The 23,253-nt window shown below is 50.1% G+C and overlaps 1 protein-coding gene across 2 annotated transcripts in view; it reads left to right on the forward strand.

The window, feature by feature from the left end:
- The first annotated feature begins 701 nt into the window (after window positions 1-701).
- TOM1 (target of myb1 membrane trafficking protein) overlaps window positions 702-23,253 on the forward strand; it is a 46,304-nt gene continuing 23,752 nt past the window's right edge. Inside the window, exon 1 of one of the 2 annotated variants that reach the window (XM_033417322.2) lies at window positions 702-1,059. In XM_033417322.2, the coding sequence (XP_033273213.1) occupies window positions 1,008-1,059 (52 nt within the window). In that variant the 5' untranslated portion in view covers window positions 702-1,007. The remainder of the gene's footprint in view (window positions 1,060-23,253) is intronic. The other variant, XM_004286200.2, reaches the window with a different exon arrangement.

Here is a 23,253-nt window from a genome sequence, read left to right on the forward strand (position 1 = left end):
CTGAAACACAGCACACGAGAAGGTTGAAGATATTAGAATTACAAAGCTGCGAAGAGCCTTTGAGATTCTTAATTCTTAGCTTGGGGTCCACTGCTGCACCTGAGGGACCCCAGAAACTCCCTGAGGTCAAATTGTATCTCTGCCTTTTTTCTTCAGAAAGGCTCCGCTGCTTTCTACACTTTCTCAAAGGAGCCAGTGACCTAAGAAAAGAAAGGTCCTTGACCTAATTCCAGAATCCAGAGAAAATGGAAGCCCACTGTTTGAATCACACAGTAAATGAATGGCTAAGATGGGTCCCAGGACCCACTCGTGACATCTGTGTGCTTTCTGCCACCCTGGGCTCTAGCCCGTCCCTAGCTGCAATTCACTGAGTTGGCTCTCAGTGTCAAGGTGTCGCAAAACCCTTGGCCCTTCCCTCCTATTTTGAGGTAACGGAATCTGGGCTGCAAAGAGGATACATTTTGCAGCCGGGAGACCTCGATCTCAAATAGGAAGAGTCTTCTCTGGGCAGGGAGACAACAGGCCAGAGAGGCTGTCAAACCCAGCAGTGGGTGTGTAGTCATAGTGAGGTCCTAGAGGCTAAAACTAAGAGCGAGAGCTGGAGTCTCAGCTTGCTGGGTAACCTTACCCAAGTCATTTCCCTGGTCTGAGACTGGGTTTTCTGGGTGTGTAGAGATCAAAGACAACGCCCCTAATCCTTAAAAAGACGTGAAGGATGTGGCTTAGACCCAAGCGCCCCAGGCCCGCAGCCGCCCGACGTCGTGCGTGACGTCCACCGACGCCGAGTAAACCGCAGTGAGGTCATCGTCCTCCGCCTCGAGGCGCCGACCCTCCATGTCAGGGGCGGGGCCTGCGGCCGGCTCCAGACTCCCTCTGCCCCGCCCCAGCCGCGCCTCCTCGAGGACCGTCCGGCGCGTCACGTGACGGGTCCGGCGCTCGCGGTTGCTGTCAGCTGATTCCCCGGCTTGGTGGCAGTGGCAGTGGCAGCGGCAGCGGCAGCCGTGGCGATGGACTTCCTCCTGGGGAACCCGTTCAGCTCTCCGGTGGGACAGCGCATCGGTAAGTCCCCGGGGCCCGGCCCAGCCCCAGCGCAGGGTTCCGCGCCCGGCACCGGCCCCCCGGCGCGCCTCCAGGTCCCCAGTTACACACCTGAGGGAGGCAGGGAGAGGAACGAGGCTGGAGTGTCTCTGCCTGACCTGGCCCCGCCCAGCCGCCCGCCTGCTTTGATTGACAAAAGCCGAGGTCCACTAAGAAGCCTCGGCTTGTGATGGATACCGACAGCAACCAATAGATAAAGAGAGAAGGCGGGTCCTGGCGGCCGCGACTCAGCCAATGTGCGGCTGCTAGGGTCGCTAATCAAGGGAGAAAGTTTGGGGGGTTAAAGGGACTGCGTGGTTTTGCAGTCCATGGGCCCCTCGAATGTTTCTCTCGTCGCCTCCCCGGCGCAGGTCGCGCCGCCTGGGCCCTTGCCGTCTCATTCCTGGCTCACTCGGCGCTGCGGACACGGATACCTGAGAAGGGCTGGAAGTCCATTCTCCAGGACCAGGAGACAAGGGCTTGGCGGCTGGGTTGGCGTCTTGCTGGGAGGGGGACAGGGAGCCCTGCCTCCCCCGGGCCGGGGCTAGACGCTGAGGAACCCGTTCCATGAGGAAGCCAGGCCAAAGCTTCAGGACGTGCCGGCCTTGGCCGCCCTCACCAACCGGCATCAGATGGACCGCATGGAGTCGCAGACTCTGAGCTGGGAGTGATCTTAGAAACCACCTGATTCGGTCTCCCTCATTTCTCAGTAGAGGGGATGGCCAAGCCCTGTGGCAGAGACACAGGCTCACTCAGAGCCCAGATCTCCTGCATCTCTCGCCCCCTATTGACGGGAGACTTATTAGTTCTGTGACGTTGCCTCTGTAGGGAGGATTCCTCACCTGTGATTAGGGGATAATAATGATCCCGACCTCCGTGAGGTTGTTGTGTAGGTTAAACTCGTTAATAAATGTAAAGGACTTAGCGCCTGGCACGTGGCCGATGCTATATAAAAGAAAGTGGTAATATTTATTATTGTTACTGAGACACTGCCAAGTGAGGGTCTCGAATTCCTGAAAATGGCTGGACAGTTGGTCTCATAGGCACTCATTTCTGCCCACCAACGCAGAGAGGACCCACAGGCCGTGGCCCAAACCGCTAACACTTCCCCAGGGCAGTCTGGGTGTGCCTCCTTGCATGAAGAAGCCCAGGGCAGTACTGTGAAACTCTCTCCAACTTTTTGACGGTTTTTAGCCTTAAGTTCAAACTGGGAAAATTGGATCTTTTAGACAAGATATTCTTTCCATTCTTACTATCTTGGAAGCCAAACCTCGCTTAAGTCTGTTGACCCAGCTCTGTTGAAATCGCCCTCGTGGCCATTTGCGGCTCTTCTGAGGTTTTGTAATGAAATGTCTTCAAGAGGAGGCTGTCAGTAGAGAATTTACACACCAGGAAGCTCCTGGATGAGAGAAGGGAAGCTGTACCTCTCAGGGCCACCTCCCTGCCCCACCTACTACACACACACACACACACACACACACACACACACACACACACACACACACACACACACACACACACACACACACACACACACACGTGAGTCATTGTTTTGGAGCTGAAAAGAGAAGGCAGCTTGTCTCTCATCTTTATTTCTCTAGCTGCAGATACCACTGCTTTCATCCCATGCCAAGTTTGAGACTTCCTACCCCTCCCCGCCCAAAAAAATTCTGGCTTTCACAGTCAGCCACATGTGCCTGAGCCTCTCTAGAAAAACTCGTCTGGACTCTGGGCTTTAGATGGTCAAAGAAAAGAGTTTCTTTTCTTACTCTGAAAGGTTGCCTGTCTTGGGCAAGAGATAACTCAGTCCAAAGAGTTACTAACCCTTAATACCTTAGAGCACAGAGCAAGTATTACTGCAGGAACAGTCTTTACCCTGGGGCTCTTGTGACCCAGGGCTCTCATCAGAATCCCCTGGAAGACTTGTTAAAGCATCGAAGGCTGGACCCCATCCCCAGAGTTCGTGACCCTGTAGATCTGAGATGGCCACTGGATTGGAAACCACACATTAAAACCCTCTGTTCTAGCCCATCCCCTTCATTGTATACAGGAGACTGAGGCCCAGAGAGGGGAGGTGGAGACTAGGACTCACCCAAGGACCCCAGTGAAGTGACAGGAAAGCTGAGATGAACTGCCCTGAGCCCCTGATATCTGAACCGAAGCTGAAGAAGCTCTAAAAGTAGGATTAAATGCAGAATGTCTGCCATTTGAGTTAATGCCCTCAGTATTCCTTTTTTCTTTTCTTTTCTTTTTTCTTTTCTTTTTTTGATAAAGAGATGGCAACAGCCCTGATTGGCTGTGATTACTATTACTAATGACCTAGTATTAGCTGCTTGCATTTCTGTAAACTGCAGGGGTGAAATAATCTCTTCTCAAGCCTGCCAACTCCATCTCTCTGTTGAGAGTAGAGTCCTGTCCAGTTGGCAGCCCTGAGCACAGTGGGTCCTGACGGTGTTAATCAGGGGTGAGTGTCTCTCAACTCACAAAGTCCCCAGCCACCCACCTACACCCCTTTGTGCTTGCTGCTCCCTCTGCCTGCTCCCGGTGCATCCTTCAAAGCCCCGGGCATCGTCACCTCCTCCCTGAGGCTTTCTCTGACCCCTTCAGATCCAGCCATTGCTTTTGTGCCCTCCCATCACCCTAGCTCTGCAGGCTCCCTCACTGTCTGCCTTTGGGCTCTGAGCCTCTGCTCCTTCCTGGGTGGAATGGGGGTTATACCAGCATCCACCTCTCAGGATGGTTGTGAGAGTGAAGTGAGCTGCTCCGTGGAGAGGGCCTGGCACATTGTCAGTGCTGGGGAAACACCATTGTCATTTTTATTATTTTCACCGTCATCACACTAATAAAGCACTGTCCCATTCTGATAGTAGTTGTGCATGTGTCTCCCCGGCTAGCCTGGGCTTCCTGAGGGCAGGTGCTGTACCTTACTGATCCAGACCCTTGGCTCCTAGCATGGTGCCTGGCGCATAGTAGGAGGAAAGAAAGGAGAAAAGGAAAGTAACAGTTTGTGAGCAAATGCCAGGTGCCACGCTGGTATCACGACCCTGTTGTCGAACCCAAGTTCGTGTGCCCAATGCACAGTGAGGCTAAACAAACCAAACAGTTTGGAGCAGTGAAAGGTTTATTGCAAGGGCTAAGCAAGGAGAATGGGCTGCTTGTGCTCAAAAGACCCAAACTCCCTGATGGTTTTCAGGGAGGAGTTTTTAAAGGCAAAATTGGTTGCGGGGTTGGGGGGAGTGCAGGGTCCGTAACTTTCCTCTGATTGGTTGGTGGGGAGGTGACACGGTGGTGCTCCAGGAATCTCAGGCATCAACCTTCTGGTTCCCTCCACTCTGGGGTCTGCTTGGGCAGACCTGAAGTCACCATCCTCCCCCTGGGTGGGACCCCTAGGTCCAGCAGAAGAACTCAGAGATTTGTATCAGATTGTTAAGTAAATCCCTCGAGGAGGAGCTGGGACTCTGCTTTATCGCTGCACCAGTGTTTCTTGACTGCCTTTCCTTTGTTTCTGCCTTCCCTCCCTTCCCTAATTAGTAACTGTTTGAATCTGCACTTTGGCACTCGGGGAGATTTAGGAGGCTGAAGCCTTTTTCCCACAAACAAGAAATAAGGAAGGGAGGGAAGGGGGACACGGAAAAGCTTTTGTGCCCGGAAGGACCCCACAGGGTCCCGCTCAGTTTCAAAGCCCCCTTTTCTTTGATATTCGTCAGGACGAGAAAGGGAATAGTTTTGGATGGAGAGCTTAATCAGGAATTCGGCAGAGGACGTCGGTTTTAGGGAGACTCAGTTTCAACCCTGCAGGGTTTTGCTATTTTTTCCCATGTCACTAAAGGTAAGTCTGAAGGCAGGTGTCACTTCCCAAGGTCTCACAGCTCAATAGAGTCTCTGGCTGCAAAGCTGAGGTCCTCTCTCGTCCCCTCACCACACTGCCTCTGGCTGATCAACACCTGTTTGGAATATGTGGCATCCCAGCCCTCCAACATACAGTTATCGTTTGACCCACAGACTAGCTTTTCTGATTGCAATGCACCCCTGGACCTGTGCACATTTCCACGTCACTCACCTGTCCACTAAAGAAAAATATGCACAACCTAAAAGTTGAGAATTATGTTTCATCTGGAGACCTTACTGAGGATTACAGCCTGCGAGGCAGCCTCTCAGCTAGCTCTGAGGGACTGCTCCAAAGAGGTGAGGGAGGAGCCAGGACATACAGGAGTTTTTGCTGGGGGGAAAAGAAAGTAGTCAAACATAAAAAGATTACTGCTAATCACAAAAAACAGACATCTCAAGTTAATGATTTTAGTGCTTTCCTCTGTGTGGGAAGATGCAAGAGGCTGGGCTTATTGAAATCAGTCCTTTGACATGCATCTTCAGTATCTAGTGCCAATATCCTGTTTTTCTCCATCCTGAATTCCACTCAGGTGCACCTTTGGTGAGGGGAGGGTGCTGCAGTGGCCAGAGGCTTGATGGCCACAGCTGCCTTTGTTTACAGAAATGGCGGGTGACGTTTTTTGTCCGCACACCCTTATCTATCAGGAGAGCTTCCCATTTCCCGTGGGCAGCAGCCTGGGGCTGAAAGGATCCCAGATAGCTGAGTACTAGCTGGTGTTGACACAGCCCTCTTCTTCCAAGGATTTAAAAACCCTTCCCAGGTATTCTCTGAGGACAGCCCTTACTGGCTGTGTCTTATAGAGAGACGTCAGAAGGCAACCCAAGAACCCCATATTCCACTTCAGACTGTCGGCTCACCCCTGGCCCTTTGAACTAGAGATGCAGGTGACTCAGGAGAGCAAGCCGCAAGCAGCAGAGACTATAAACATGCGCAGTGCCTGGGGACCAGCCCCAGGCAGCGGGTGCGGGAGAACAAGATGGACCAGGCGGAGAGCCCAGAGCCTAAGACTGAGTCCTGGGCTGGACGGGAGAGGTGAAAGGTCGGGGAGAGCCACGCTTAGTTCCACAAAGGCCAAGCCAGGGCGGCCACCGGAAGGCATCATAGGTAAGAGACCATAGGCACTAGCAGGAAGAGAACACCTTGGGCCCTCGGGGCTGCCGTTTTGGGAGTGACGAGTGGAAACCAAACTGGACACTCGAGCAAGGTTGTCAAGGGGACACCAGGCGGGGCGGCGGAGGCCTGGGCCCAGCTGCAGTTCCACTGCTGACTATGTCACACTCCTTCTCCCCTGCCCCCCTTACGGGTCACACAGAGGTGCCACCGTCCTCCCTCTGTTTCCCAGAGAATTGAACAACTGAGGGGACGATGAGGACAGGAAGGATTGATGCTGGAGGAAAGAAGCACACGGCTGGGCATTGCAGAGGGGCGATAGAACCAACTGCACAGGCTTAGAGGGCAGAGTGGCCGGTTGCCAGAGGAGCTCAGTGCCAGCGCCTTTCACAGTGGGCCTGGCTGCCTTGTTTGGTGGTGAGCTCCCTAACCCTGGAGGTATGAAGGCAGAGGTTGGAGGGGAGGGAGGCTGTAAGGAGGATGCTGCATGGCTGGCAGGGTAGACTAGACCAGGATTTGCAGACTTTAAAGGGCCAGATAGTAAATATTTTGGATTTTATGGTCCATATGGCCTCTGCCGCAAATGGCTCAACTCTGCCCTCAGAGCACGACGGCAGACAGACAATAAGTCAATGAAAGGGCGTGACTGGTTTCCAATCAAACTTTATTTATGGACGCTGAAATGTGAGTTTCATATAATTTTCACGGGTCATGAAATTTGTTCTTCTTTGGATTTTTTTCAACCATTTAAAAATGTAAAGACCATCCTTAGCTTGTGGGCCATGCAAAAGCAGACTGCATTTGGCACGTGGGTTTATAGTTTGCTGACCTCTTAGCCAGAGGCAGAATGGTTAAGTTCTTTGTTCTTCAAACTGGGGTCCCAGAGCACCCCTGTCAGAGATGTTTGAGGATGCTCCAGCCCTGGACCCCCTGAGTCAGAATCTCTACCGCTTCCCACTCTGTGCCGTGGGGAGCGCTTGCATCTTGAAGCTCCAACTCCTTGATCCATAAGTGCTGGCACCAGGTTAGAACCCAGAATTTCTGTCTTAAGGATAACAGGGACTAATGTCTAGAAAGGGCTTTGTGTCAGCTAGCCGCATGGTACACAGTAAGGCATCCAGGATGTGCTCCTGAGTCAGGCCAGGTGGTCTGAGTCCTGGTTTATCCTTCCCCTGCTTTGTTACCTGGAGCAAGTTACTTAACCTCTCTGTTCTCCAATTCCCTGTCTAAAAAATAAGGCTAATAATAGCACGTATCAGTTGGGATTGCTGCATTGCTGTGTTGGGAAATTGTAGTATTGTCACGTTGTGAAGCATTTGGCCCGGTGCCCGCCAGACTGTAATTGTCCATAATTGTTAGCTGTTGTGATTTTTTACCCGGTATTATCATCATTGCTGGGATGTAGTCTAAGTTCGAGGCAGAGCCCAGGTGCCCACCCAGGGCCCTGGCTCCAGCACAGCCTCTGTCTGGTCTTGGTGTCACTGGGAATGAGCAGTCGCAGGCTGGGTGGCAGCCACAGCCACAGGCAGGTCAGGTTTCAGGCTGCGGGGTGGAGCCAGTTCTCACTTGGGAATTAAAGCCTTTGCCTGACCCTACAGATGGAACTGGTGAATAGGTTTTGTTCCCTCCCTGAGCTCAAAGAAATAAGAGTAAAGTCCTGGAGTTCCGTCCTTCTGGTTTCAGAAAAAAACAAAAACCCTCAGTGTCTTCTAATTAGCTTGGGACCATCACCCCGTGAGAAGCAGGAGGATTCAGGACAAGTTAACTCTTTACCTTCTTACCAAGGAGGCCTCGGTCTAGGCTAGCACTCTCCAGACTTCTGCCCTTCGTGTACCACCTTTATGATATGTGTCTGCCCTTCATGTACCACCTTTAGTTTTATTTTCAGAGTGTTTTCCTTTTGTTCACTCACTTTTTAAATTTGACCTTATCCTGTGTAATTATATCCTGAAATCATGACTTTGATAAGCTAGTTTGTGTTTTTTCCCTTCTACTCGACATTCAAGTAAATAGGTAACTCTAAAAATGTCTTTACGTTTGCCCATGAGCGCACCTAGCATGTTCCCAGGTGGCACGTTTTGACCACGGGGACGTAAGCAGTCTGAATAGGGTCAGAGCTTAGACCCTGCATCAGAAGATGTGGGTTCAAGTGCCAGCTCCTCCCCTTCCCAGCCGCATCCCGCAGGCAAGTGACAGAACCTCCACCCCCACGGAGGTGGGAAGCTTGACAACTGAGAAAGCACCAAAAAGTGCCACAGAGAGCCAAGCAGCTGTGCAAGACCCATGGGGAGCACCTGGGCTTTGCTCCTGCAGGGGAGGTAGAGAAAGGAAGGAGGGAGCGGGGGGGGGGGGGGGGGGGGAGGAGCCAGCGAGGCCACACAGGCTGAGACCAGGAGAACTGAAGGACGGACAGAGGTGTCCCCTGTTCCAGTGGAACTTGTTTGTATTGATGCAGGATAAACCCTTGGGGTGGTTAACTTCATGTATCAACTTGGCCAGGCCATGGTACCCAGATATTTAGCCAAACGTTAATCTAGATGTTTATATGAAGGTATTTTTTAGATGAAATGAACATTTAAGTCAGACTTTGAGAAAAGCAGATGACTGTCCGTAGTGTGTGTGTGTCTCATCCAATCTGTTGAATAGAAGAAAGACTGGCCTCCCAACAAGAGGGAATTCTGCCAGCAGACGACCTTTGGACTTAAGCTGCATCTGTCCTCTGGGTCTTCAGCCTGCTGGTCTACCCGGCAGATTTTGAACTTCCCAAGCCTCCATAATAGCACGAGCAATTCCTTAAATCTCTCGATAGGTACGTACATACCTACATACATACATTTGTCAGTAACATCTTTTACATTCGTGAGTTGGGGGAACAAAAAAAGAATGTCATATACACCTTGGCCAGCCCCTTCACGCCTCTCTACTTTCATGGCCTTGCTCCTTCTTACCTAGATAGTTTTTTAAAAGCCATCCTTCATCTAACTGAAATTTTCTTCAGTTAGGTACTATAGTTAGTTATATCAACTTTAAAATTGTGGGTTGCCAAAGTTATGCCTCTGTAAAGTATTTTAGAGTTCCTCCTGTGGCCTGTGGTTACAAAATGGCAGGGGAGAGGCAGCCAGGGCTTTGAGGAAGGATGGCTCAGCAGCTTAGGAGACTGATGGAACTTTCCATGCTAGGTCTGGAAAGAGCTATTCGTTTGGAAAATAGGCTTCAGGACAGTGCTGGCTGGGGAAAAATGAATGGCTCCTGCATGTATGTGATTTAAAAATCTATTTTATGGGAATGCTTGAAATTTTCACACAGTGATTTTTAGGTTGATATTTTTGTAGTTGGTAACGTTTGTTTTGGTGTTAGCTGTTGTGCTAGGTGGGATGCAAAGCACATGAAGTGCATTCTCTCATTTCCTCCTCACATAACGCCAGAAGGTGAGTGCTTTAGTTATCCCTATTTTGCAGGGGAGGAATGAGGGTACAGAGAGGTTAAGGAATTCACGCAGGGACACACAGCTAGTGAGTGCTCCAGTCAGGACTTGCACTGGGATTTGTCTGTGTCCAGATCCCACTCTCCTAACTTTCCCGCCTCATTGCTTCCCCTTAGAATTGAAAGGGACCTGGCGGGTTTCCTTTAGAGTGAAAATGTCTGGGTTCAGGGTCCATCTAGGATGAGTTTGTTCCTAATGGTTCTTTCTGTATTTCTCCACCCACCACCCCAACCTTCAGCATATTGGTTTCCTCCTCTTGCTAGCCCCCACGTAACAGAGAGCACAGGTGAAGGCACCCTCTGGTGCTGCCTCTGTTATCAGGAGAGGAAAAACTTCCCCAGGAGCCACTGGGAAGAAAATTCCACCCACACCTCAGTGGCCAGAACACAGGGCCTCTTCTGGCTGCAAGGGAGGCTAGAAAAGCTAAACAGTGTGGGCCAGTGGAGAGTGTCTCTCACAGCAACAAGCTCTGCAGGAGTCAGTTCCATGCAGTAGAGTCGATAAACATCCAATGTAGTCACAGGGTGAATTAACACAAATACCATATCCCACGTGGGCAGGTGAGTGGGTTCCCACACTGTTTCCAGGAGGACAGCACAGCTGGGCGGTGTCCCAGGGGGATCAGTGGGAACGGTGAAGGCTCTAGCAGTCACTTCCAGAATGGAGTGGTCACAGGAACTGAGGATGGTAACGTGGAGGTCAGATGAAGGAGGCACACGGTGCTTTTTTAAAAACATTCGCAGGACTGCTGAGCTGAAGAAAGATTAGGATTTCTGCACAACCGCTACTAAGGGATCAATGAGGCCAAAGGGTGGGAGTACTTCATTTAAATTAAAGTGCTCTAAGGGCTTATGGTCGTGGTGAATACGGCCTCATCCTTCATTCAGTCATTCATCAAACACATCCTGCACGTTTTTCACAGGCCCGGTCATCCTGTGTGGTGTAGAGAATTCAAGGACTCACAAGCTGTAACCTCCACCCTTGAGCTCACAGCCTAATGAGAGAGACGTAGAAACAAAGAAGTAAACGCTATAGGGTTATTGTAACACTAAGCAGAGCTTGTGGTTGTGGTGTGCGCAGAGTGCCGTTGGCCCAGCATGGAGGGGAAGGCCCTCTGGGGGTCAGGGCAGGCCCCGCAGGGACCAGCGGGCAGAAGGCCCAGGCGATGGGAGGAGGAAGCGGGGAGAAGGCCGGTCTGCACGCCGCAGGCGCCACCAGGCTTCGGGGTACCTCGGCTGCAAGTGACCGAGAGACAGGCGAGCTGGCCCCACGCGCTGGGCTTACTTGGCAAGAAGTCGGAAGGTCGGCAGTTCCAGGATTGGTCTCACAGATCCACGATGTATTGCAACGCCCAGGCTTTTTCTTTCTCTGTCCTGAATATGTTGGCTTTGTGTCCTGAGCGTGTCACCTCGGCCCGAGCTCCAGGCGCCGTTCTCCCATGCTGGCTCCCAGAAGAGAGGAGACCGGGGGATGGGGGGGTGGACAAGGCTCTCCCTTCCCTGACAAGGCCCCGCCGACACCCTGTACTCCCCAGGGATCCGGACTGGGTAGCTCACCCACTCCTGGACCGGGCTCTGGCAAAGGGGAGAGGGGTTGCTGCTTTGGGTGGGGAAGAGGAAGGAGTGGCTGGGGGGCAGGCTAGGGGGTGTCTGTGCCTGATTCCCTCTGTCTGGCTTTGAAGACTGGTCTGCCAAGCCATTGGCATCATTGCCTTTCTCCTCCGGCTGCCTTGCTCCCTCCTGACCCTCAGCCTGCCTTGGGCTCCTGGATCTTTCCCCGTCTCAGCACGGCCTTTTCTCCCTCCCTCAGGTCCTTCAGACTGACCCTCAGGCCCCTCGTCTCTGCTCTTCTTCCCGTCATCCCTGAGGTTTCATCACGGATTCATTCATTCAGCACGTGCTCTTCCTCTACCAGGAATGTCCCTCCTCACCTTCCCCAGCCTGGCAGCTTGTGCTCTGTGCTCAGTTCAGTCGGCACCTCCTCACCGCAGCCTTCCCGGTTCCCCTGAGGTGCTGACCCCCTGCTCCCGGCTCCCACAGCGCCCCAGACTGACCTCAGTCACATCACCTGTCATTTTGCACTGAACACGCCTGTCCAGCTGTTCTCACTGACCGCTGTAGGGCCTCCCTAAGGGCAGGGGTTCTCTTCTCCCTCTTTGCCTCTCTAGCACCTGGCACAGGGCACAGGCCTCTCTAGCACCTGGCACAGTAGCTGCTCCGAGCGTGTCGTAGGACGGAGAATAGACGGGCGGGAAGAGGGCATCTAGGAGGCAGCTGGGGGGCAGATGGGATAAAGGGGCACTGGGCAAGGGATGGAGGCAGCTGGTGGGTGGGGGGAGTGGAGTCGAGCAAAAGGGTGGGTACTACTTACAGCAGATTCCAAACAGCATATCATTTCGTTCATAAATATTTCAGCGTGTCTCTTAAGGGCATGGAATAGGATTCCCATGTAGGAACCAACAAACAAGCCATAATCACAATACCATTACACACTTTAAAAACAAATTATGCAGATGTGTTTTTTAAAGCCTGAGAACAGTAAAGACTAGAAGGAAATCTCCTCAGAGGTTCACCATGGTTCCTTTGAGTGACGTTAATAGGTGGCCGTTACACTGGAAAGATGACATTCCATGAATGTGGACTAAAAACAAAACGGCTGTGGGCACCTTTGCAGGGGTGCCAGTCATGGGAGAAGGATCTCGAAAGAGGGCCCCCATGGGAGCTCTGGGTAGAGCTGACGCACCGTGTCACTGCTTTCTTGATCACAGTCAGCTAATTCCCATTCTATCCCTATCCCCCGGGTGGGTGAGCCCTGCCCTAGACCCGGTCATAGTTAAGGTGGGACTAGGGCTGCTATCGGCCTTGACCTTTAAGACAGTTCCTTACTATTTACAAACCATATTTCATTGAATCTAGAAAGAAAAATCTACCAACTGAGCTCTGACGGGTCATCGTTTGTAAGAAACATCCCAATATCAGAGGGGCTCAAGAGTGGACAAGGGGGGAATTCCCTGGCGGTCCAGTGGTTAGGACTCCGCACTTTCACTGCCGGGGCCCAGGTTCGATCCCTGGTCAGGCAACTAAGATCACGCAAGCCATGTGGCGTGGCCAAAAAAAAAGAAGAGTGGACAAGGGACCTTAGGGTCAGTGAAACATGAGGAATGTTCCCCGGGATGGGGTGGGGACGGGTGCTCAGCACTGAACTGGGGCGGCAAGGGGGCCTGGAGGCTTGGCCGCTCCTTCCACAGACGTTGGCCGAACCTCTACCCTCCTTCCCACCAGAGGGTAGGCCCCGGTGAGACAGAGATGTCCCCGGAGCTCAGGGTCCAGCCGAGGCAGGCGGGGGCAGAGCAGAGGGAGAGCACACGGGTCCAGAGGCCCCCGGGCCCGTCTCTGCATCCCTGTACTCCACTGCCAGGTGTGGGCATCAGCTGTGCCCACACGTGGTGGCGGCTGTAGGGCAGTAACAAGAGGTCCACGCCGCGTCCTGCGCAGGCTGACATGCAGCGAAGGCCGGTCATTTGGTCGCTGTTGTCCACAGTGTTACTGCCGCAGTGAGGGATGAGGCCTGGCACGGTTTGCCCAGTTGGAGGTGACACTGCGGGGCTGACACTGGGGTAGGGCCTTAAAAGCCGTCCCCATCGGCTCGTCTGAATCTCAGCCCCTCTACTGTCTCAGTGCCTGCTCTTTTCCGTCGGGGCATTTTTGCCGTCTGTAATGTCACTTGTGGTCGCCCACCAGACTGTAGACTTCCCAAGGGCAGGACCTGGTTGGTTTTGCTCTCTGACGTCTCCCAGGGCCTACGTGACACATGCTGAGTATGTTCGAGAGGCACATAATCTAGTGGTTAAGGGTACGGATTTGGGAACCAGACCTCTTTGGGTTCAAACCTCTGCTCTGCAACGTACAAGCTGTGTGACCATGGGCAAGCCACTGGCCTCTCTGTGCCCCTCAGCGTACCCATCCTCTGCCTTAGGGGCTGTGGTGAGGGCCGGCGGAGCTGCTGTGAAGTGCAGAGCCCCGTGTTTGGTGTGTGGTGACAGCCCAGCGAGTCAGTGTGGTGGGCCGGTGGGGGGTGGTCTCGTCATCACCTGTGAACCAGTGCCGGCCTGAAGGGGAGCCGGGCATCCCAGGCAGAAGCCCCAACGCCTGAAAGAACAAGGTCCGCAAAGGGAGGGAGAACAACACAGTGGGTCGGGGCTGAGCTCAGCCCCAGCTGTCCCTCTCAGCCCCTGAAAAGGTCCGGTTTTTGACCCTCAGGCAGTGGGGGGTCATGGATGACATTTAGACAGAGAAAAGCACTGGTTGGATTTATGTTGGAAGAGGAGAGTGTGGAGGTGACGGTCCAGGTCTGGGTGGGAGACAGTGCCTGAGCCAGGGCCGTGGCCGTGATGATGGGGGCGTTGAGCAACTGGAACCCTCAGCTGGAACCCCGGTGAGTGAACATGCAGGGTGGTGGGGAGAAGGCTCTAGGCTGTTGCCCTCGGGCTGACCTGGCAGGAGGTGGTCAGTGTGACTCACATCCACAGTGCTGACCACGGGTCCCCTGATTGCCGCAGAAATGGCTTCCTGCAAAGCAGGGCTTCCCCAGTGGCCGAGAGGGCAGGCTCGCCAGATACCCAGGGTGCCCCCGAGGATGCGCAGGCTGACACCAGGGCCCCGGGGCTGGAGAGTGTCTGGTGGCCACTCTTTGCTGCTCTCGGTCCAAGTCACAGTCATGGGACTTAGCAGTGACCCGTCGCTGCCCTTTAGCCGACACCATACGTACATTGTCTGGCTGAAGAGTCCCAACACCTGTGAGGGAGGCAGTCAGTCTTCTCCTGGTTTCACAGATGAGGAAACCGAGACTCCGAGGCTCGGATCCTTGCGCGTGGCGTCCGAGTTCAGAGGTGGGGCCAGGCTCATCCCACTCCAAAGCTGTGCCACCGCCCAGCCCAGCTGTGCGGGCACCAGCCCCACGTGGAGAGGACAGAGCAGACAGAAGGATGCCCGGGGACCCCATCCACCGCCTCCCAGCCCCCGACAGCAGCAGGTGGTTTGCAGGGCCCAGCTTCCTCAGGAGCTGGGGACAAGGGCAGGGCCTCCGAAGGTTACTGCCAACAGCCCAGAGCTGGACAAGTCAGCGGGCTGTCTTTTAGAACTGGTAACCATTGTCAGTGTTTTTATCCCCCCTTCTTAAAATAGCCAGCTGAGTTACTTTTGTGGTTAAAACCAAAAATAGAACACATATCCCCAGATTCCTGTGGGTTTAAATTTCTGCCCTTAACGGAGCATGCCTGCCCCTTGGACATGTTTATTAAGGAAGTCTTAGACTTCTCCCAGATCTGAGGGGAGGGGTCTGGGTACACCTCTCTTCTGGAATTGATCAGATGGCTCTTGTCTCTCTTCTGCCCTTCCTCCTCTTCCTCTCCACCCCCCCACACCTATTTAGACTGACTGAAGCTCCCCCCTTTCCCCCGACTGCCTCCAAAAAACTCCATCCTCTTAATGGCTCTGCCCACGACTGGCACTCAGGACTAAAGAACTCGGCACCTGTACTCAGGTTAGCATCAGACTCGCGCTCCAGGGGTCCTGATGCATCCACCTTGGTTCCTTGGGATGGCTTGCCTCTTACTCATAAATGTCCCAGCTGCCCCCTTAGCTGCCCGCTTGCCGTTCCAAAATGATCATAATCCCTTCTGAAACCCCGCCCTTCTCTCCCACAGGAGAAGGGAGGCGCCCATCGTTTTCAGCGGTCACTGGGAGAGGTCATAGGGGATCAATGGTGGGACCACTGAGAGGGCTGCTAGTGGAGGAGGGGGCAGATGGCCTGAGGGGTCCAGGCGGATCCTTCTGGAAAAGCAGAGCTCCCTGACTCCTGATGGGAGGCGGGGGCAGTGGCATCCACAGCCATCCTCCCTTTCCACCATGTGTGACCTCTCCAGGCCTCAGGTTCCTCATTAGACAAGGGCAATAGTGTAGCCTTATAGGTGTGAGGGTTGAATCACCTTTACATAAACAGCTAACAGCTAACAAATGCTTGGTGTTACCTAGCATCTAACTTGGGAAGTTAAAATATTCCCGTTGTGGAAGGGCCCAGCTGGGGGCAAGGGAGCCTTTGAAGGGGCATGGGAGGGACACAGTCACTTTCAAGCTCCGGAAGGTTCACTCTGGGTCAGCATGGAGGACGCATGGGGGCAGGGAGGCAGGAGGAGCCGAGGCGTGGCTGACGAGGGCGGGGCGGTGGCCCAGCTGGGGCAGTGGCCCAGGGCAAGGCGGGAAGGGAAGGCCAGGCCGGGATGGAGAGAGCCTCAGGGGCTGGAACTGGCAGGACTCAGGGGCCCCTTAGAGGCGGTCGGGAGTCAGGTTGGCGAATCCCCCAGGCCAGGAAGTCACTGAGACGTGGCTTCCGAAGGAGGAGCAGTTCTGCGTGGTTGACCAGCCATCGTCCCCCAGACCCTCCAAAGCAGGGCCCAGCCCCCCGCTCAGGAGGCACTTGTCCAGCTCTCTTTGGTTCTTCTTATGTGGTTCAGTATGTGTGTGACTCCCGGGGTGGGAGTGTGGCCCAAAGAAGCCACGTCCAGGACATAGTTGTGGGATGAGCGAGTCCATCTTTCACCCATTTAAAGGGCAACCTTTCTCATCCCCTCTCTCAGCCCTAACCCAGGAGCAAAGCAACCCACCCAGCTGCTGGGTCCATACCTGGATGCCTCAGCTGCCTGGCATGTGTCCTGGGCCACCCTGGCATCCATCCAGCCCGCAGGACCCAAGGGGGACCCAGGGTGGAACTGAAGTCAGGCCAGTTTCAAAACCAGGATCATGGAAGCCACCGTTGTAGGGAGCTGACTGTGCCAGCCCAGCCCAGGCTCTGCCCACAGGATGGGGCTGCCTGCCCAGCTGGAAGAGGGCCCTGCCCAGTCACACGGAGTCTGCCCCGTCTATCCTGACGGGCCTGGCTCGGAGTGCGGCTTCTCTGGGCACCGCAGGGCAGGGACCGTGTCCATCTGTCCACACTGCATCCCCAGTGCCTAGAGCAGGCCTGCCACGTCAGTAGGTGTGCGACGGACGCGTGAGGGGTCTCACCCGAGAGCAGGGTGGTGAGAGAGCCTCCCTTGCACCATCGCGTGGAATAAGAGCTCCGTGTGCCCGGTCCATTGGGGCTCCTGGGAGATGCCCACAGAGCTATGCCCGCGGGTGCACTCAGGCCGCAGGTGTGAGGGCTCTGAGCCTGGAGCCAGGTTCTGAAACTGAAGACACAGCCATGATGGGGGAACTTGGCTACTGCCCTAAACGCTGATCCAACCGATGGTTAAAAACTCGTGTGTGGTCCTGACAGACCCGCAGGAGTAACGTGCGGGGCGGAATCTTGCCTGAGACAAGCAGAGTATGGAATTGTCTCTGCACACTCTGCTGGAACTTGGTCTTTTTCTTTTTTTTTTTTAACATCTTTATTGGAGTATACTTGCTTTACAGTGTTGTGTTAGTTTCTGCTGTATAACAAAGTGAATCAGCTATACGCATACGTATATCCCCATATCCCCTCCCTCTTGCGTCTCCCTCCCGCCCTCCCTATCCTACCCTTCTAGGTGGTCACAAAGCACCGAGCTGATCTCGCTGTGTTATGCGGCTGCTTCCCACTAGCCATTTATTTTACATTTGGTAGTGTATATGTGTCCATGCCACTCTCTCACTTCATCCCAGCTTACCCTTTCCCCCTCTCCGTGTCCTCAAGTCCATTCTCTACGTCTGTGTCTTTATTCCTGTCCTGCCCCTAGGTTCATCAGAACCAATTTTTTTTTTTTTAGATTCCATATATATGTGTTAGCATACGGTATTTGTTTTTCTCTTTCTGACTTACTTCACTCTGTATGGCAGACTCTAGGTCCATCCACCTCACTACAAGTAATTCAATTACCTTTCTTTATATGGCTGAGTAATATTCCATTGTATGTATGTGCCACATCTTCTTTATCCATTCATCTGTCGATGGACACTTAGGTTGCTTCCATGTCCTGGCTATTGTAAACAGTGCTGCAGTGAACACTGTGGTACGTGACTGTTTTTGAATTATGATTTTCTCAGGGTATATGCCCAGTAGTGGGATTGCTGGTTCATATGGTAGTTCTATTTTTAGTTTTTTAAGGAACCTCCATACTGTTCTCCATAGTGGCTCTATCAATTTACATTCCCACCAACAGTGCAAAAGTGTTCCCTTTTCTCCACACCCTCTCCAGCATTTATTGTTGGTAGATTTTGATGATGGCTATTCTCACTGGTGTGAGGTGATACCTCATTGTAGTTTTTATTTGCATTTCTCTAATGATTAGTGATGTTGAGCATCTCTTCATGTGTTTGTTGGCAATCTGTATATCTTCTTTGGAGAAATGTCTATTTAGGTCTTCTGCCCATTTTGGGGTTGGGTTGTTTGTTTTTTTGATATTGAGCTGCATGAGCTGCTTGTATATTTTGGAGATTAATCCTTTGTCAGTTGCTTCCTTTGCAAATATTTTCTCCCATTCTGAGGGTTGTCTTTTCGTGTTTTTTATGGTTTCCTTTGCTGTGCAAAAGCTTTTAAGTTTCATTACGTCCCATTTGTTTATTTTTGTTTTTATTTCCATTCCTCTAGGAGGTGGGTCTAAAAGGACCTTGCTGTGATTTATGTCATAGAGTGTTCTGCCTATGTTTTCCTTTTTATAGTGTCTGGCCTTCCATTTAGGTCTTTAATCCATTTTGAGTTCATTTTTGTGTATGGTGTTAGGAAGTGTTCTAATTTCATTCTTTTACTTGTAGCTGTCCAGTTTTCCCAGCACCACTTATTGAAGAGGCTGTCTCTTCTCCATTGTATACTCTTGCCGCCTTTATCAAAGATAAGGTGACCATATGTGCGTGGGTCTATCTCTGGGCTTTCTATCCTGTTCCATTGATCTATATTTCTGTTGTTGTGCCAGTACCATACTGTCTTGATTACTGATTACTGCTTTGTAGTATAGTCTGAAGTCCGGGAGCCTGATTTCTCCAGCTCCATTTTTCTTTCTCAAGATTGTTTTGGCTATTCGGGGTCTTTTGTGTTTCCATACAAATTGTGCAATTTTTTGTTCTAGTTCTGTGAAAAATGCTATTGGTAGTTTGATAGGGATTGCATTGAATCTGTAGATTGCTTTGGGTAGTAGAGTCATTTTCACAATGTTGATTCTTCCATAGTATATCTCTCCATCTGTTTGTATCATCTTTAGTTTGTTTCATCAGTGTCTGATAGTTTTCTGCATACAGGTCCTTTGTCTCCTTAGGTAGGTTTATTCCTAGGTAGTTTATTCTTTTTGTTGCAATGGTAAATGGGAGTGTTTCCTTAATTTCTCTTTCAGATTTTTCATCATTAGTATGTATAGGAATGCAAGAGATTTCTGTGCATTAATTTTGTATCCTGCTAGTCTACCAAATTCATTGATTAGCTCTAGTAGCTTTCTGGTAGCGTCTTTAGGATTCTCTGTGTTTAGTATCATGTCATCTGCAAACAGTGACAGTTTTATTTCTTCTTTTCCAATTTGGATACCTTTTATTTCTTTTTCTTCTGACTGCTGTGGCTAAAACTTCCAAAACTATGTTGAATAATAGTGGTGAGAGTGGGCAACTTTGTCTTGTTCCTGATCTTAGAGGAAATAGTTTCAGTTTTTCACCATTGAGAACAATGTTGGCTATGGGTTTGTCATATATAGCCTTTATTATGTTGAGATAGGTTCCCTCTATGCCTACTTTCTGGAGAGTTTTTATCATAAATGGGTGTTGACTTTTGTCAAAAGCTTTTTCTGCATCTATTGAGATTATCGTATGGTTTTTCTCCTTCAATTTGTTAATGCGGTGTATCACATTGATTGATTTGCGTATATTGAAGAATCCTTGCATTCCTGGAATAAACCCCACTTGATCATGGTGTATGATCCGTTTAATGTGCTGTTGGATTCTGTTTGCTAGTATTTTGTTGAGGATTTTTGCACCTATGTTCATCAGTGATATTGGCCTGCAGTTTTCTTTCTTTGTAGCATCTTTGTCTGGTTTTGGTATCATGGTGATGGTGGCCTCGGAGAATGAGTTTGGGAGTGTTCCTTCTCTGCTATATTTTGGAAGAGTTTGAGAAGGAAGCTCTTCTCAAATGTTAGCTCTTTAATAAATGTTTGATAGAATTCCCCTGCGAAGCCATCTGGTCCTGGGCTTTTGTTTGTTGGAAGATTTTTAATCACAGTTTCAATTTCAGTGCTTGTGCTTGGTCTGTTTATATTTTCTATTTCTTCCTGGTTCAGTCTCGGAAGGTTGTGCTTTTCTAAGAATTTGTTCATTTCTTCCAGGTTGTCCATTTTATTGGCATATGGTTGCTTGTAGTAATCTCTCGTGATCCTTTGTATTTCTTCAGTGTCAGTTGTTACTTCTCCTTTTTCATTTCTAATTGTATTGATTTGAGTCTTCCTTTTTTTTCTTGATGAGTCTGGCCAATGGTTTATCAATTTTGTTTATTTTCTCAAAGAACCAGCTTTTAGTTTTATTGATCTTTGCTATTGTTTCCTTCATTTCTTTTTCATTTATTTCTGCTCTGATCTTTATGATTTCTTTCCTTCTGCTAACTTTGGGGTTTTTTTGTTCTTCTTTCTCTAATTGCTCTAGGTGTGAGGTGAGGTTGTTTATTTGAGTTGTTTCTTGTTTCTTGAGGTAGAATTGTAGTGCTATAAATGTCCCTCTTAGAACTGATTTTGCTGCATCCCATAGGTTTTAGGTCGTCATGTTTTCATTGCCATTTGTTTCTAAGTATTTTTTGATTTCCTCTTTGATTTCTTCAGCGATCTATGGATTATTTAGTAGCATATTATTTAGCCTCCAAGTGTTTGTATTTTTTACAGTTTTTTTCCTGTAATTGATATCTAGTCTCATAGCATTGTGGTCAGAAAAGGTACTTGATACGATTTCAATTTTTAAATTTACCAAGGCTTGATTTGTGACCCAAGATATGATCTATCCTGGAGAATGTTCCATGAGCACATGAGAAGAAAGTGTATTCTGTTGTTTTGCATGGAAAGTCCTATAAATATCAGTTAAGTCCGTCTTGTTTAATGTATCATTTAAAGCTTGTGTTTCCTTATTTATCTTCATTTTGGATGATCTGTCCATTGGTGAAAGTGGGGTGTTAAAGTCCCCTACTATTATTGTGTTCCTGTTGATTTCCCCTTTAATGGCTGTTAGCATTTGCCTTATATATTGAGGTGCTCCTATGTTGGGTGCATAAATATTTACAATTGTTATATCTTCTTCTTCGATTGATCCCTTGATCATTATGCAGTGTCCTTCTTTGTCTCTTGTGATAGTCTTTATTTTAAAGTCTATTTTGTCTGATATGAGAATTGCTGCTCCAGCTTTCTTTTGATTTCCATTTGCATGGAATATCTTTTTCCATCCCCTCACTTTCAGTCTGTATGTGTCCCTAGGTCTGAAGTGGGTCTCTTGTAGACAGCATATATATGGGTCTTGTTTTGTATCCATTCAGCCAGTCTGTGTGTTTTGGTTGGAGCATTTAATCCATTTACGTTTGAGGTAATTATCGATATGTATGTTCCTATTACCATTTTCTTAATTGTTTTGGGTTTGTCTTTATAGGTCTTTTCCTTCTCTGTGTTTCCTGCCTAGAGAAGTTCCTTTAGCATTTGTTGTAGAGCTGGTTTGGTGGTGCTGAATTCTCTTAGCTTTCACTTGTCTGTAAAGGTTTTAATTTCTCCGTTGAATCTGAATGAGATCCTTGCTGGGTAGAGTAATCTTGGTTGTAGGTTTTCCCTTTCATCACTTTAAGTATGTCCTGCCACTCCCTTCTGGCTTGCAGAGTTTCTGCTGAAAGATCAGCTGTTAACCTTATGGGGATTCCCTTGTATGTTATTTGTTGTTTTTCCCTTGATGCTTTTAATATTTTTTTCTTTGTATTTAATTTTTGATAGTTTGATTAATATGTGTCTTGGCGTGTTTCTCCTTGGATTTATCCTGTATGGGACTCTCGGCGCTTCCTGGACTTGATTGACAATTTCCTTTCCCATATTAGGGAAGTTTTCCACTATAATCTCTTCAAATACTTTCTCAGGCCCTTTCTTTTTCTCTTCTTCTTCTGGAACCCCTATAATTCGAATGCTGGTGCGTTTAGTTTTGCCCCCGAGGCCTCTGAGACTGTCCTCAGTTCTTTTCATTCTTTTTTCTTTATTCTGCTCTGCAGTAGTTATTTCCACCATTTTACCTTCCAGCTCACTTATCCGTTCTTCTGCGTCAGTTATCCTGTCATTGATTCCTTCTAGAGTATTTTTAATTTCAGTAATTGTGGTGTTCATCACTGTTTGTTTGCTCTTTAGTTCTCCTTGATCCTTGTTAAACGTTCCTTGTATTTTCTCCCTTCTGTTTCCGAGATTTTGGATCATCTTATTACTGTCATTATTGTGAATTCTTTTTCAGGTAGGTTGCATATTTCATCTTCATTTATTTGGTCTTGTAGGTTTTTACCTTGCTCCTTCCTCTGTAAAAATTTTTTTGTCATTTCTTTTTTTTGTTTTTGATGGGTGGTGCTGTATTCCTGTCTTACTGGTTGTTTGGCCTGAGACGTCCAGCACTGGAGTTTGCAGGCAGTTAGATAGAGCCGGGTCTTGGTGCTGAGATGAGGACCTCTGGGAGGCCTCACTCCGATTGATATTCCCTGGGGTCTGAGGTTCTCTGTTAGTCCAGTGGTTTGGACTCGGAGCTCCCACCACAGGAGCTCAGGCCCAACCTCCGGCCTGGGAACCAAGATCCCGCAAGCCGGTCACTGGGGGTTCCTCCCGTCCCCTTAAGTGTCTGTGGTCCCTCACCAGTGCCTGGTAAGTGCCCTGGTTGGAAGGAGACACGGATTCTGCATCCTCCTAGTACGCCATCTTGTGTCCAGTTGGAACTTGTTTTAAAGTCAGGTCTGCATGAGGATGGAATCTAGAAGATGGAGAGGGCAGGGAAAGTGCGTGATGTGAACACAAGGACAGCACTTCGGGGTTTTTTTTTTGATTTTTTTTTTTGGCTGCGTTGGGTCCTTGTTGCTGTGCGCGGGCTTTTTCTAGTTGCGGTGAGCGGGGGCTACTCTTCGTTGCAGTGCACGGGCTTCTCATTGCAGTGGCTTCTCTTGTTGCAGAGCAACAAGGCGCCTGGGTTTCAGGAGTTGTGGCTTGCGGGCTGTGGAGCACAGGCTCAATAGTTGTGGCACACAGGCTTAGTTGCTCCACGGCATGTGGGATCTTCCCGGACCAGGGCTCAAACCCGTGTCCCCTGCATTGGCAGACGGATTCTTAACCACTGCACCACCAGGGAAGCCCCAGCACTTCGATTTTAAAGAACGTTTTTGAACGTCCTATAGTATGTTCTGTTCCTGTGTTCACTGTTCACCCACCTCCTCTCACACTAGAGCACACGAAAGGCAGCCGGGTCCCAACACTGAGCAGATCTTACAGCAAAGGGCCACCAACTGTGACCTCGACAGGCCTGGAGAATCTCGTAGTGGCTCCTGGCCTGGAGACCTGACCCCAAGAACCAGATAGAGTTGCACAGCATTGTGAATGTAGTAAATGCCACTGAACTGTTCACTTTAAAATGGTTAATTTTATGTTTTGTGACTTTCACCTCAATTGAAAAAAAATAAAAAAGACCCACCACCCACTGAGTACCTGTTTTGCACCAAG

Source organism: Orcinus orca, chromosome 11 (assembly GCF_937001465.1).
Source record: "Orcinus orca chromosome 11, mOrcOrc1.1, whole genome shotgun sequence".
Lineage (NCBI taxonomy): Eukaryota > Metazoa > Chordata > Mammalia > Artiodactyla > Delphinidae > Orcinus > Orcinus orca.